General features: G+C 40.4%; 1 protein-coding gene across 3 annotated transcripts in view; it reads left to right on the top strand.

Moving 5' to 3' along the window:
* The window catches only part of LOC125631942 (uncharacterized), a 63,055-nt gene that overhangs the window by 1,856 nt on the left and 44,868 nt on the right, over nt 1-16,331 (top strand). For 2 of the 3 annotated variants that reach the window (XM_048839439.2, XM_048839440.2), the window contains 2 exons: nt 183-282; nt 2,667-2,735. In XM_048839439.2, coding sequence (XP_048695396.1) covers nt 205-282; nt 2,667-2,735 — 147 coding nt within the window. In that variant the 5' untranslated portion in view covers nt 183-204. Of the gene's footprint in view, nt 1-182; nt 283-2,660; nt 2,736-16,331 lie in introns of those variants that run through there. The other variant, XM_075125501.1, reaches the window with a different exon arrangement.

Here is a 16,331-nt window from a genome sequence, read left to right as displayed (position 1 = left end):
AAATATTTCATAGTTAAGACCACCGTAGAAAATGCTTTTGCTTTGTGTTAGAGGTTCTATTCAGATGTTTTCTACAGTTCAAGTTTCTAATAATTTACATATAGGTATTCTTCCACTACTAGTTTTAAGCTGAAAAATAAATGTGTAAATAAGATGTGAATTCATTGTTTTTTTTTTTAAAGTGCTCTGATCCATTTTTACAAGATGAGCACCACCAATGTGGATGATGCTAAACCAGAGGATGTTAAACAAGAATCTGAGAAAAAGATATTTTATTGTGAGGTGAGTGGATTTCTTGGTGGTTTTTGAAAGTATGGATTATATAACATAGTTTTGTGTGATATAGTGAGTACATTTTACTCCTGAATGTAGGTCTGTTATATGGTGCAGTATTATCATCTTCACTTGCTAGCCCCTAGGGGTCAAAGTGCAGGAACCAGGTAACTTTTCACTAATGTGGATGACGCTGGTAGCCTGCAAGAGAGTCAGAAAGCAAACATAAAATTAGATTTGTGACAACAGGAGTAATTAAGTGTTGATCCCTGCCCCAGCTGTGTTTGAAAAAAACAGAGTGTTAAGCACTTCTAGTAAGGCCCCATATTTAATTTCTTAAAGTGAGTGGGTATGATCTTAATAACCTGGTCCTGCTGTGTACCATGAACCTGTTTCTTCAGGTGCTGAACTGAAGTAGCTTGTGATCAGTGTTAGCACAATTCATTTCCTCCTAATTAGAAAATAGGTCTAGGATGGCTTCTCCACTTTCTGGATTAAGGCATCTATTTTGTAACATGCGATCCTTTTTTATACTTGTACCCAAGTTGCTTCAGGAGAAATTGGAGATAATTGGAGTCTTTCAAGGATAAGTATGATTCTGATTAAAAAAGGTCCACAGTTGACTTGACTGCAAGATTTCCTCAGCAATGAACGCTTGAATCCTAGAGAGTGCCTGAAGTCGTCTTGTGTCCTTCAAACTTCCTCCTTAATCAGATAAGAATCCAACTTAGAAAGGCTTCAGCCTCAACTGACCCAGAATAGAGTCCTGGTTGTGTATTATTTGTGTAGTGTTAGTGTCCATGTTGACCATACAGCAGTGGTCACCAACCGGTCAATTGTGATCTCTGGTGGTGAAGCAGGGCTGCCACTAAGGTAGGCTCCCTGCCTGTCCTAGGCTCACGCTGCTCCTGGAAGAAGCCAGTGCAGCCCCCGGGGTTCAGGGACAGGGTTCTCCCTCGGCACACTGCCCCTTTCTGGAAGCACTGCCCCCCCAGCACCCATTGGCTGGGAATGGGGAGCTGTGGCCAATGGGTGCTGCGGGGGCAGTGCTTGCAGAGAGGGGCAGCACACGGAGCCATGTGCCCCCCGTTCCCCCTAGCGGCGCGCTGGCCCCTTCCGGGAGCGGCATGGGACCAGGGTAGGCAGGGAGCCTGCCTTAGCCTTGCTGCGCTGCCAACCGGGAGCTGCCCAAGGTAAGTTCCACCGGGTGGGAGGCCGCACCCCAGCCCTGAGCCCCATCTTGGAGCCAGCTCCCCGAACCTCAGCCCTGAGCCCCGTTTCAGAGCTTGCACCCCGAACTCCCTCCTGCACTCCAACCCCCCTGTCCCAAAACCAACCCAGAGACCCCCCCCCCAACCCCAACCCCCTACTCCAGCTTAGTGAAAGTGAGTAGGGGGGGGAGAGTGAGTGTGGGGAGGGGCCTTGGGGAAAGGGTGGCATAGATCCTGGGTTGCCCTTAAATTCAAAAAGTGATCTTGGGCGTAAAAAGGTTGGAGACCACTGCTCTATAGAGTCCTGTGAGGGTGTTAAAATGCAGCAAAGTGTCAGGCTAAATCCAATAAATTGATTTTGCTGAATTATGTGAAGTTTTTACACGTTTTCTACCGCTCTGATGGAGTTCCTTGGGTGAGGCATCACCTCCAACAAAATGAGGCAGAGTATCTGCATCAGGAGGAAGAGATCCAGCATATATGTATCCAGCTCTGATTTCTAGAAGCAAGAAACCAAGGCCTCAACTGCCCACTTTTTTCTGCTTGTTTGAGCTGCTGTTCCTTAAAACAGCAGGAAATAATAGGTTTGATGTCTTCCTTCAGTCATTGTTTTGTGTTAACAGTAAACAATTTTTGTGCTGACCTTGTACTGATGATACTGTGAGATCTTATGATAATTATTGTGTTGGTGTTACAGTCCTTCTTGTTTCCAGCTCCTTCTCCATGACTTTGCATGATGTGATCATCTATTTCAGCACAGACCACCCACCAATACTCTGCAGAACAGTGTGGAAACTACTGAGTTAAAAGGATACTGTCAAAAATCGGGGGGGATTCCAGAAACTAGTTCATTGACAGAAGTCTCTTTTTTTTTTTTTTTTTTTTTTAAATCTTCTTAAACAGTTTACACAGATCTGGTGCTATTTTTAATATCTTCACTTTCCAGATGTCTAAGTAGGCTTAATGTGATTAGTTATGTACTACTCTTTGTCACTCACTGGTGTCTTACTTTAAATTTCTCACACAAGCCTTCCTCAAAGAAGCCTTCACCAGTTTCTTAAAATAGTAAAATATAATGAAAGGTTTTCATCCATAACTGCAGGCCCATTTGCTGTGTTTGCACAACAGTATTTTTATACTAAAGTTGGCTGTAGCGTAACTGAATGTAATTAATTTCTTTAGGTTTGTAAAGTTCCATGTATGAGTTCTATAAGTCTTCAGTCACACTTCCGTGGAGCAAAACATAAAAAGGTAATCTAATGTGATTTTAATGTCTTGTGTATAAACTTCACACTTCTAAATGTTCTGTAAACTTATTGTGAGTAATTGTTTTTAAAAAAAGTTTTGAATGCTTGTGTAATTTGCAATTCAATTTTTCTGAAAACGAAATCCCCAGAAAATTGTCCAATGCTGGTATTTTGAGCCTTTTCAAACATTGTTAAAATTGTTAAATGTACACAATGAACATTATTTTTTTGAAATGCAGCTATATTTACAATTTAACTTTTAAGTGAAGTTAATATGCACGTATTGTGAATTGTGTGTATTTAAGGTTGCTTGACCTGCAAAGTCTTTTTTCTCTGCAATTTAAAAAGAAAATCTGGCTCAACTTCCCAGGTTCCATGCAACTGAGCTTAAATTTGGAGAAAAACTCCAGTGTGATTATAAATTAGAAATAACTAACTCTAGTTACAAAGGAACATTATTTGCATTTTTATGTAAGGGTTTAAATATAATAATCATAAATAAAACCAATAATAGGAAAGTTGCTGTTATAATTTGATATAAGTAGGTAACTTCCTACTAGAAAGTACTGTAAATCAGAAAGGTTTCAAAGTTGTTAGCCAGGTTCTGCAGTTCTCATGCTCTTGGTTAACTGAACAGTTGTCAGTCTTTTCTCGGATAGTCTAAGATTACAGAACTTTATAATAATAGAACTTCAGTGGCTAATGTTTTTTCTTCTGTTACTTCTGTCTGGTGTCATCAGACTGCATTCTTGCTTGGCAATAAGAGCTGCCTTAGTGAGGGATGCCATCTTAATGGCACTTTTAGTGACCTTCTTTCCCTCCTGTACTACTAGAAATCAAACATGGTCTCTAGCTGTCAAACTCACCTGGTCTCTGGCTGTCTCAGAAGTGTGAACTTCAAGTTTGTTCTTAAAGTTGGGTTTTCCTCAGACCAGGAAAAAAAAACCTTTCATTTTAAAAAGACTTTAATATCCAGTTGGGAGACTTTCTTTATATCCTTTCTCAAAGAATGGACTTTTTATTTATTTATTACAGCTTCACAAATCAGTTGTCTAACTTAAGTGTTGTCCCTCACCTCCTTTACTTGCTTTTAATTGTATTGAGTCTGTTGCTTATTAGTAATATAATGCAAAATTTTTGAAAACAAAAAGAATTGCGATTGCACCACAGGCAGTCTCTTAAATTTGCTGATACAGTGTTACCACCATTTTCACTTCTTAAAAAAATCATTATGAAAGAATAACACTGAGGAAAAAGATTAAAATACTGAAATAATTAATTAGGCTTTCAACTTCCCAGCAGTTACTAATTTATTAGAAACATCCCATTGCCTGACTAATACTTAACATGCAATTTAAAACTGACTAGTAATGAAGGGACAAGTCTTTGCTAGAGTAACTGATTGTGGACGGTATAAGGTGTTACACACAGAATCTAGGGCACCCCACCTTTACCATACTGGGGGCTCCAGGCATAACCCTATAAATTTAGGAATCCCATCCTTTCCTGTCCTGGGCTCAGGACATAAGGCATTCACTCTTACCTGTCCTGGGCACAGGGCGTAACCTTCTGCTGATTTGCGGGACCTTTTCCCAGTGAAACAGCGTTACACAGTAATATTCTTAACATATAATTATTAACAGTTGATCAACAGAATACAGACACTAAGCATACAGTGCTCTCCACTCCCAATAAGGGGGACAAACTTTTCCTGGTGGCCAGTCAGGATCAGGTTTTCCGGGGCTCCAGCTTCTGTATGGTATGGTCGGCGGGGTGTGATGGTTTTGGCCACTCTCATCTTGGGCTGTGTTTTGGAGTTAGGTTCCAAAGAACTTCCTTTTGGACCCCAGTTTATATAGTTAAAACTTGGGTCCTACTTAGCTATACTTTAACCAATCATTTTAAACTAAAATACTACAAAGCAATCCAAGCACATTACGAAACAATTCTTTAACCAATCCTAGCCCATTACCCCCTACGTACAAGAGTCAATTGAAATGTTGCGAAACCAGTTTACACAGCAGACAGAACTAATTAAAAACCAGACAGGAGCATACAAGTGAACAATAGCAAAACAATAGAGAAGTATGGCTTTTACAATCACAACTGTTGATAAGTGGTTTCTTGCCAGACAGAAAGTTATCAAAGTTTTCTTTAAACATCTTAACATCTGTTTCTTTATCTGGTGATAGTGGGTACGATCAGGACAGGAACACCTTCTTAACAGCCTGATATTACACTGTTCTGATGCAATTGATGGAACCTGAGGATGTGGCTCTCTGCAACTTAGGTCGTAGCTGCTGTTTTTACTCTTGCTGCTGCTTTTGCTGCAGAAAAAGACCTCAGACCTTACAAAAGTCAGAAACTCAGTCCTCAGTACTTCTTAGGCCGCTATTGTGTGAATATGCACATGCTTAACTTCAAGCATGTGAGTAAAGTTAAGCAAATGTCTGTTTGCAGCATTGGGGCTTTAGTGTTCCATTTTAGCTATTCTAAATACAAACCTTGTTTGACCTACCTTCTAGTATGTGTGTCATAATGGATGGTGGAGAAGTGGCGTCAGTGCACTCCTTTTGTGCTACCTGAAAATGACATTTAGTTGTGGGGTGATATGAAATCCATTTCAGAAATCCAATGAAGAGAGAGTATTCAGCTGATAATGGGTCTGGGGTATCAAAATGAAGAAAAAATACCCCCACTCTTGCCTCTGGTTTGTTGTGGAATATGGAAGAGCCAGATTCAGTTTGCTTGAGATGTGAGAGCCACTGGTTGCCTACTTGATACTAACTTCATGATACTTTACTCATGTATCATTTTTTCCTCATACCCTACTTGCTTCTAATGTGAGACCTCTTTCTTCCCTTTCTCCCCCACCAGAAATTATTAGTTTGCTTGCTTGCTTTCTAACAACACCCAGTTTTTTCCTTTCTTACCTCCAAAACGTGTCTTCCTTTGAAAACCCTTTTTTCTTTCCCCTTGACAGGTGGGCAACAACAGCAGATTCTGACTGCTCTGGGAGAGATCGCAATTTTCTCTTTTTACCCTCCCGCAGTGTTGGGGATAGTGAGCTAACCTGTGGCAGTGGATTCTCTGTGATGGGACCAACAATATCATAGAATCATAGGACTGGAAGGGACCTTGAGAGGTCATCTAGTCCAGTCCCCTGCACTCATGGCAGGAGTAAATATTATCTAGACCATTCCTGACAGGTGTTTTTCTAACCCGCTCTTAAAAATCTCCAATGGTGGAGATTCCACAACCTCCCTGGGCAATTTATTCCAGTGTTTAACTACCCTGACAGGAAATTATTCCTAATGTCCCACCTAAACCTCCCTTGCTGCCATTTTAACCCATTGCTGCTTGCCCTATTCTCAGAGATTAACAAGAATAATTAACCCCTCTCCTTGTAACAACCTTTTATGTATTTGAGAAGTGTTATCGTGTCCCGCCTCAGTCTTCTCTTCTCTTTTCAAGACTAAACAAACACAATGTTTTCAATCTTCCCTCATAGATCCCATTTTCTAGACCTTTAATAATTTGTGTTGCTTTTCTCTGGACTTCCTCCAATTTGTCCACATCTTTCCTCAAATGTGCCCAGAACTGGACACGATACTTCGGTTGAGGCCTAATCAGCGTGGAGTAGAGCAGAAGAATTACTTCTCGTGTCTTGCTTACAATGCTCCTGCTAATCCCATAATGATGTTTGCTTTTTTTTGCAACAGTGTTTAACTGTTGACTCATATTTAGTTTGTGATCCACTATGCCACCCAGATCCCTTCCCACAATACTCCTTCCTAGCCAGTCATTTCCCATTTTGTATGTGTGCAGTTGATCCTTCCTAAGTGGAGCACTTGGAATTTGTCCTTATTGAATTTCATCTTATTTACTTCAGACCATTTCTGAAGTTTGTCTAGATCATTTTGAATTTTACTCCTATCCTCCAAAGCACTTGCAACCCTTCTCAGCTTGGTATCCTCTGCAAACTTTGAGTGTACTCTCTATTCCATTATCGAAATCATTGATGAAGATATTGAACAGAACCGGATCTATCACTGATTCCTGCGGGGCCCCACTTGAAATGCCCTTCCAGCTTGACTGTGAATTACTGATAACTACTCTCTGAGAATGGTTTTCCAACCCGTTATGCACCCATATTCTACTAGCTCCATCTAGGTTGTATTTCCCTAGTTTGTTTATGAGAAGGTCATACTAGACCGCATAAACAGCCTTACTAAAGTCAAGATATACCACATCCCCACTTTCCCCCCATCCACAAGGCTTGTTACCCTATCAAAGAAAGCTATTAGGTTGGTTGACACAATTTGTTCTTGACAAATACATGGTGACTGTTACTTATGATCCTTTTATCTTCTAGGTGTCTGCAAATTGATTGCTTAATTATTTGCTCCATTATCTTTCTGGGTACTGAAGTTAAACTGACTGGTCTGTAATTCCCTGGGCTGTCCTTATTTCCTTTTTTATAGATTGGTGCTATATTTGCCCCTTTCCAGTCCTCTGGAATCTCTCCCATTTTCCATGAGTTTTTGAAGAGAATCGCTAATGGCTCAGATATCTCTCTTCATTCAGCTCCTTGAGTATTCTAGAATGTATTTCATCAGGCCCTGATGACTTGAAGACATTTAACTTTTCTAATTTTTAACTTGTTCTTTCCCTATTTTAGCCTCTGATCCTGCCTCATTTTAACTGGCATTCACTGTTAGGTGTCTAATTGCTACTAAGCTTTTTGGGGAAAACTAAAACAAAAAAATCATTTGGCACTTCTGCCATTATCACATTCTCTGTTATTGTCCGTCCCGTCCCCCCCCATTGAGTGACAGGCCTACCTTGTCCTTGGTCTTCCTCTTGCTTCTAGTGTGTTTGTAGAATATTTTCTTGTTACCCTTTGTTTCTAGTTAGTTTAATCTCGTTTTGTGTCTTGGCCTTTCTCTACATACTTGTGCTATTTGTTTCTTTTCATACTTTGAAATTTGGCCTAGTTTCCACTTTTGTAGGATTCTTTTTTTGAGCTTCAGATAATTGAAGATCTCCTGGTTATGCCAGTGTGGTCTCTTGTCATACTTCCTGTCTTTCCTGTGCAGTGGGATAGTTTGCTCTTGGGCCCTTAATGTCTCTTTGAAAAACTGTCAACTCTCTTCTGATATAAACTATTCAGAATGGAGATTTGGAATAAAAGTGCTTTCTCTGTTAAATATAATGCCATTAGCGTGCTGCAGCAGTCTAGGATGGGTGTTATAGGAAAAGGAATCTAGCTGTTTTCAATAGAGTATCTGTCGTAACCTGTGCAGTTGCAAGTTATTTTTCTTCTAATAAATCTTGCCATCCAAGGATAGAATTAATACGGAAACTTCTGATATATTGTTTAGTTCTAGTGTGTGTAACTGGTGTTTATCAATTTAGTAACATTGCTCAGAAGGCCTGACCAAGTCACAGGAGGGTTCTTACCCTGAGCTGATGACCAGTCATAATCACTTTTATTTCTCTTTGTGAATGAACTAATTGAGAAATTCTATGAAAGGTGCTTTGTAAAATGTTTTGTTTTTAATATACTGTCAAAATGGACATGGAAGTGCTTCAGTTCAGTTACTGGCTTTTGACTTCTGAGAATCAGAATTCTAAGGCTGGACAGGGTTTTGTTAGCAAAACCGTTATTCAGTGCTCAGCTGGCAGACTGAAAGTGAAGACCATGACATATAAAATACACAAAGGAAAACTGAAGAGTTACAATTTCTCCAGGAGACATCCCAAATGCTTACCATCAGTTGTCAGTTCTAGATACCAGAAGAAGAGTACCAAGTCTCTACCCGAATTCCTTTGGACCCTCATGAAACAGTACATGGAAGCATCTATTACGGGGAAAAAAATAAGATAGCAGTGAAAAAAACAAACAAACAAACCTAAAAGCAAGAAAGAAAATGCTCCCAATCTAGATTCATGCTAAAGCTATGAATAGTGCATAAACAGTGGCTTTCATTGTAGCTTTTATAAATAATTAATATTAATACAATAAAATTGTTATATGCATCAGCCACTTATTCTTGATGGAGAGGACACACTTAAATGTGTCACCAAGTTTTCTTGCCCAGTTGCTGAGGCAGAAGTCTAATTTTCAAGTGGGCAACACCGTGACAGGTATTTGGTGCAGTTGTTCATGCCTGATAATAGCTAGGTTCTGGGTTAAAGTAAGTAAACACTCCATCATATGGTAAGATGTCCTGTTAGCCATAGTTGGTTTCCACTACAGTTCCTGACTTAGCGTTTGTACGTTAGCATTTTCTTGAAAGTTCAAGTCTCGGCAACAAAACCTACTGCTAAAACATCCTGAATAGTGGAAGAAACATAGGGTAAGTGAATTTTGGAGTCAGTTTGGAATGAGACTTGTATTACTTCAGCTGTGGAGGACAGAGAACCTCTGTTGGACTTAGGCCTGGTCTACACCAAGAAGTTAGGTTGACACAGCTATGTCATTCAGGGGTGTGAAAAATTCATAGCCCTGAATGATGATGTAAGCCAATCTAATTCCCAGCGTAGACAGCACCAGGTCAATGGAAGAGGTGGATTACTTATGCCAATGGGAGAACCCTTTCAGTTGGCATAGGTAGTGTCTACACTGAAGTGCTACTGCAACTGTGCTGCTGTAGAGTTTCAAGTGTAGACAAGCCCTTAGTGATGATTGCTCATGACCAAGTGAGAAGGTGCAAGAAAACTCAGAACTGAGCTTGCTTAGGAAAGCTGATCAGGCTTCTCAAGTTTTTTCTTATGGAAATAGAGAGGTCCTAGAAATAATCCTTGTCAAACTCAGCAATTTATTCTGCAGTAGAATTTCTAGCTTCATCTCTCAGTGAAAAGCCAGACACTTTTTTTTTCTGGATTGTATAGATTGCATAGATAGCTGAAGAAATACATTTTAACTTATGGTTCATACCAAGTGATGCATTGGATCTTAACCAATCCTCTCAAAATGTAGGATGTTCTTCCACCACTAACCCAGTGCACAAGATTGATGGAGAAAACCTTTGAGCACTCTGATGAAACGTCTGTGTGTGCGCTCTTTATAGGTGATTTGCATCTTAATAGCTAACAACAGAACTGCAAAATTTATTCTTTAAGGCTAGGGATAAAAGTCTATGTAGTCTAAGGAACTCATGTAAAGTGTAAACTAATGTGTTTTTTTGTGTGTGTGTGTGATATGGCCCTAGGCTGCTATTCATGCTCCTGAAGGTTTGGCAAAGTAGTTATAGCCCACCAGATTATATAGTTGAATCCATAGTTCAGTTTTTCCATGGTTCAGATTAATCTGAAAAAGTATAAGGTGCTAGCCTTTTCTTAAACCTCTTTAAAGATCCTAGATTATTTTGTCCTCACCCACAACTATTTCACATTTGGGGACAATATATACCGTCAAGTCAGCAGCACTGCTATGGGTACCCGCATGGCCCCACAGTATACCAACATTTTTATGGCTGACTTAGAACAACGCTTCCTTAGCTCTCGTCCCCTAATGTCCCTACTCTGCTTGCTCTACATTGATGACATCTTCATCATCTGGACTTATGGAAAAGAAGCCCTTGAGGAATTCAACAATTTCGATCCCACCATCAACCTCAGCCTAGACGAATCCACGCAAGCGGTCCATTTCCTGGACACTACTGTGCTAATAAGCGATGGCCACATAAACACCACCCTATACCGGAAATCTACTGACCGCTATTCTTACCTACATGCCTCCAGCTTCCATCCAGGACACACCACACGATCTATTGTCTACAGCCAAGCTCTATGATACAACCGCATTTGCTCCAACCCCTCAGACAGAGACAAACACCTACAAGATCTCTATCAAGCATTCTTACAACTACAATACCCACCTGCTGAATTGAAAAAACAGACTGACGGAGCCAGAAGAGTACCCAGAAGTCACCTACTACAAGACAGGCCCAACAAAGAAAATAACAGAACGCCACTAGCCATCACCTTCAGCCCCCAACTAAAACCTCTCCAGCGCATCAGCAAAGATCTACAACCTATCCTGAAAAATGATCCCGCAATCTCACAGATCTTGGGAGACAGACCAGTCCTTACGTACAGACAGCCCCCCAACCTGAAGCAAATACTCTCCAGCAACCACACAACAAAAACACTAATCCAGGAACCTTGCAACAAAGCCTGATGCCAGCTCTGTCCACATATTTATTCAAGTGACACCATCATAGGGCCAAATCACATCAGTCACACTATCTGAAGCTCGTTCACCTGCACATCTACCAATGTGATATATGCCATCATGTGCCAGCAATGCCCCTCTGCCATGTACATTGGCCAAACTGGACAGTTTCTACGCAGAAGAATAAATGGACACAAATCTGACATCAGGAATAACGTTCAAAAACCGGTAGGAGAACACTTCAACCTCTCTGGCCATTCAGTAACAGACTTAAAGGTGGCAATTTTGCAACAGAAAAGCTTCAAAAACAGACTCCAGTGAGAAACTGCTGAGCTTGAATTAATGTGCAAACTAGATACCATTAACTTGGGTTTGAATAGAGATTGGGAGTGGCTGGGTCATTACACATATTGAATTTATTTCCCCATATTAAGTATCCACACACCTTCTTGTCAACTGTCTAAATGGGCCATCTTGATTATCACTACAAAGGTGGGTTGTTTCTTTTTTCTCTTCCTGCTGGTAATAGTTCATCTTAATTAATTAGCCTCTTACTCCACCTTTTCATGTTCTCTGTATGTGTGTGTATATCTTCTTACTATATGTTCCATTCTATGCATCCGATGAAGTGGGCTGTAGCCCACGAAAGCTTGTGCTTAAATAAATTTGTTAGTCTCTAAGGTGCCACAAGTACTCCTGTTTTGTTTTTTGTTTTTTTGTTTTTTAAGATTATTTTGATTACATTTCTCTGAACTTTCTTGAATGTATCAGTAGTGAAGCATTCTAAACTGAGTACAGTATTCTGGGTGTGGTTGCATCAAAACTATGTAGAGGACAGTTGTTTCACTGCTATGTGACACCTCTGCCTTTTTAGCATAAAACTTGTGTCTAATTTGCTGTCAACTGCTCAGTTCTTCAGAATTGCTGCCAGATTTCTCTCCCATTGAATATCTGTTCCCAGTTACACCCCACCCAACTCTGAACACTAATTTGCATTTTCTCCAAATTAATCTTTTTTTTCTGTTCGTTTCTACTCTCTAAATAGCTGTTTCCTTTGTACGCCATTGGTGATTATACCTGCAGATTTTATTATGGAGTTAACTGTTTCCAGTAATAAAGATGTAAAATAGGACCATATCTAACTTAGGTTTCTATGGGTACTTCCTCATCCTCTCCTTCCCCACCCTGAACTTAGTACTCTTTTATTTATGTGAGTGTCCCTATCCATGCCAATTTTAATAAATTTTGAAAGTGGAGTGTTGATTCTGTGTCAAGTGTCTTACTAAAATCCAAATATATATATGTACCATATCTTTCATCCACTAACTTCATAATTTTATTAAAAAATCCGAGGCATGCTGTTTGTTACTCAGTTGTTTTTTACTCAGTTTTTGGGTTTTCCCCTTCTTTTTTTTTTTTTCCTTTAGGTTTGGAAATTGACTTATGACATGGTACCACTTTATAGTTCCTTTTTGTCCTCATTCCAGTTCCAAACTGTCGCTGCATTTGGCAGCCTGAAAAGCCAAGAATTGCATGGAGGCCAAACTACTTTTTTAGCCCCTTTAGTTGATTGCTCCAGGTCAGAGCTGAGGCACGCTATTGGCGGCAACATCTGGAAGCTTGCATTACTGTAGCTCTTGCTGCATTTAGTTTTCCAGTCACCAGAGCATCTTTCATGAGTACTGAATTCACCCATGTCTAAAAAGCAGTGGGAGCTCAGTGGTGGTCTTTTTTTTTTTTTTTTAATTGCAGAAAGAGAATTGCCATATTAGCAGCTTCATAGTTAAGATTATGTTCTGAAATCTACTTAAAGCCGGGAATAAATAAATCTCTATTTTTTTTCCTCTACTGTGTGGATTGCTTTTGTTATAACAGGGCTCTGTACTCCATTGTTTAGTCACCGGTCTGTTGCAAGTGGACCAAGTCACTGGATTCCACATGCTTCTAAGCCAAATGTGTCCAGGTAGAGTCTAGTCATTGTTTCTAGCTCTGGGTCAAGAGGGCATACTCCCAGGCTCAAACCTCTTGCCTGACACCCTTCTTTGGGATGTGCGATGTCATTGCCCAGCCACGCTATATTTCAAAACCAGTGTCTGAGACTTCCCAAACTTGTCAGTTGCTTTTACCTGCTTCACCTGAGTTCTGCCTTGGCTGTGGGCAGCCTGGGCTTCTAGTTTAACCCTTTTGGGGACGGCATGGCAGGAAAGCAAGGAACCACAGACTTAGCAAAGGAATTTCTTAACCATAGAGATTTTAAATCTGAACGCATTCAAGAGGTTTTTTGTTTTTTTTTTTTTAACAGAGATCTTTGAAAAGAACCAAAAGTCATGAGACACACCCTCCCCATCTCTGATCTCACCTCTCCTGCAAGTCTGAGGCTTGTCAGCATTTCAGTCTGGTCATAGTTCCCCACCTCCCATTCCTTTTGTGTGGTGATGATTGGACCCCCTCCGCAGAGCATAAACCTGTCCTTAAATAGGGGTCTGTTGTGAACTATGTACCAAACGTGAGAAGCTCCAGCCTACCCCCGAGTCCTCTCTCTTTCATGCCTGTCTCCCTGCCGGCCCCTGTGTAGAAAAGCCATTGTTTCATGTGGGTGGGCCAACAGCGCAGTTTAGAGACAAAGTTGGTGGCTCCGAATTGTAGTGTTGATGTCTTTTGATGTTAGTCCTTCAATGAGGTGTTAAACACCTTTTCAGGACCCTATTATTACTGCATTCAAACTGCCCTCTCATAGGGGCGGGCAGTTGTTTGAATGCAGTATAATAGGTTGTCTTCGAGATGTCCGGGCTTGTCTTCATTCCTAGTACAACCTAGAGTTCATAAGTTGATACAGATCTTTCCCACCCGCCCGTAGCCTTTTTATGTGAAATTTCAATGTTGGTTTTTGTGTCCTTCGAATTTTGTTAGATTTTTCTTCGTAAATTTTTGTGCATCGATTTTAACTTCAGGAAAAAGTTTTGTAAGTGGGAAGAGAGACCACATGGAGAGACTGATGCAGTACATCAGCTTCTGTTCATTGTGGAAGAATGGTCTATGTTCGTTGATATCTTAGCTGCCGGGAGGAGTAAATTGAGAAGCTAAGACTGACAATCATGCATCACCATTTGAAATTATACAATGTAAAATGAAATATTAGGTGAAAAGGGACCCTGGCAATGGGCTCACATGACAGGGACAGCTAGTTTTGATACCTTTCATGAAGGGATTTTTTTTGTCTGTTCATACCTTAAATATGTTAAATGAATGACTTGCACCTAGCTGTGGGTAGGGTTCAGTCATGTGGAAAATTACACAATTGTGGCATAAGTGGTCTTTAAGAACTGAAATTTTTGGGTCTTAATCGGAAGGCCCAGATTTCCACTCTGAGGCAGGGGACGTCAGTCTAGCTTGGACATGCCTGCAAGTGCACAATGTCACAGCAGCTCATTTGGGCATATTTGCATGGGTGTAGTTTTCAGTGGCCACATCGCTTTGGCTTCTTAGTTGCTTGCCAATGCTATCAAAGCTCCATTGGGCCCTTTCATTTTCTTAAGATCTGAAATTATCATATATCTTCTAGACATAAATTCTGCAGCAGTCTCCCCTACTTCTTCTTCCATCTCTTACACAATTGGGCAGCTGTCATCAAAGAAGCAAGGTTTTTGAGGTGAGGCTTATTTCTGCTTCAGTGTATGGTTGATAGTGGTTAGTGGAGAGAACTCTGATAGCTCATGACTAGGCTAGTTTTGCATATTCTCTGACTTAAAATATAGAAACCAAGGTCAAAGCGAAGAAGAGTCAAACTGATAGTGCAACATCAGGAGAAGAGGATGAATGTTCTTGTGACTGAAGCACAGGATTTAGGAGACCTTGGATTCTATTTTCATTTCTGTGACAGTCTTCCTTTGTGACCCTGGGTCAAATCACTTAAGCTCTCTGTATCTTATTTTCACCATCTGGAAAATGTGTATTTACAAATGCACGTGGTGATTGTGTTGTTTACTAGGGGAAGATCCCTGAGCACAGACAGAACTTTCTCAAGAGCTGGACCAAGATTGTGAAACTTGCTGGCAGAGGAGAGAATGACCACAGATTGGACTAAATACAGAACTCATTTCTTAGCCTTAGCTTTCCCACAATTATTTCATAGTTTAAAAAAATATTTTAAACTGTGTATGCCATTCCGGCAATTTACTCCTTTCTGTTGGGGATGGAAGAATGTTTTGTTTTGTTTTTTTAACTTCTGAAGTGTTCAGATACTACGGAAGTCAGTAGTAAAGCAAAAATTCTTTGATACATAGATTCATTGGTAACGGTTATACTAGAAATACATGTTGATAACTATCTTCTCCTGATTAAGGGAATTGTTAGTTAATAATGTAGTCATTCATGGGAGTTTAACCTGATCAATACATGTCTTTTTTGCAAGTGATTGACAGGACTCTGCAGAAAATAGATGGGGTTGAATAGAAGGTCATTATTGTAGACTTGGACTGATCTAGGAAAAGCTCTTAGAGTGGCTGAATCTCTCTCTCTCAAATTTGTCCAAATCTCAATGTCACTGTCAAAGTTGTTCCTTCCTTTCAGACACAATCTATTGTTCTAGTGTTGCTACTTCATGAGGACTCATATGTTTGTCATTCTGACTCTTTGAGTGGATTACAAATGAGGGGGAAAGGGCTTCTCTGACCAAGTGATGCAGAAGGCTGCTTCTGCAATTTATTAGTGTTGGGACTCGTGCAAAGAGAGGCAGCTAAGTGCACTTAGAGACAACAATTCCTTGGGTTACTTTAGGCTGGATTGCCCAAAGTCCTGAGTTTTGGATCACTACAGCTTCAGTGTACTATTTGGAACCCTTCTGTAGCAAAGTGAGTCCCACCTCAAGATAGACTTTGAAACTGTGGAAAAGCAGAAGCAAAAACTCAGTTGTACTCCCCTCCTTCCTGTCACTTTGAACTTCAGTCTAGTTCTTAACACCTTCAGAGGCCCACCCTTTGAACGCTTAGTGATGATAAACTTTCTAGTGACCTTCTCAATCGCTGTTTATTTTTTTCCCCTTTGCTTGGTCAGATGGGTCATTCAGACTCTACCTCTTCCTGGAGGTTCAATCAAAAATAAGGTGGTTGTCATAACTCATTAGTTTCATAAACTGATGTCTCACATCTACATCTCAAATGGTTTCCCTGCCCTTGTTATGTGTCAGTCCCTCTGAAATAACTGAAGCTCTTCTCCACTGAAGTTGGGAGGAGTGCGTTGCCCCTCTACCTGAAAGAACCTGTTTAACAGTATGTCTAGAGATTCACAAGCCTTTAAGGATTCTACAGACCATTGAGTGATGGAGTGCTTTAAGGAAGACTGCTGTCACATAGTAGCTAGAGAGTCTCTTTTGGAGCATGGTTGCCTTCTGTTTCAAAAGGGAAATGCTTTCTCACCCTT

This window comes from Caretta caretta, chromosome 2 (genome assembly GCF_965140235.1).
Source record: "Caretta caretta isolate rCarCar2 chromosome 2, rCarCar1.hap1, whole genome shotgun sequence".
Lineage (NCBI taxonomy): Eukaryota > Metazoa > Chordata > Testudines > Cheloniidae > Caretta > Caretta caretta.
This window is presented reverse-complemented; position numbering and strand designations above follow the sequence as displayed.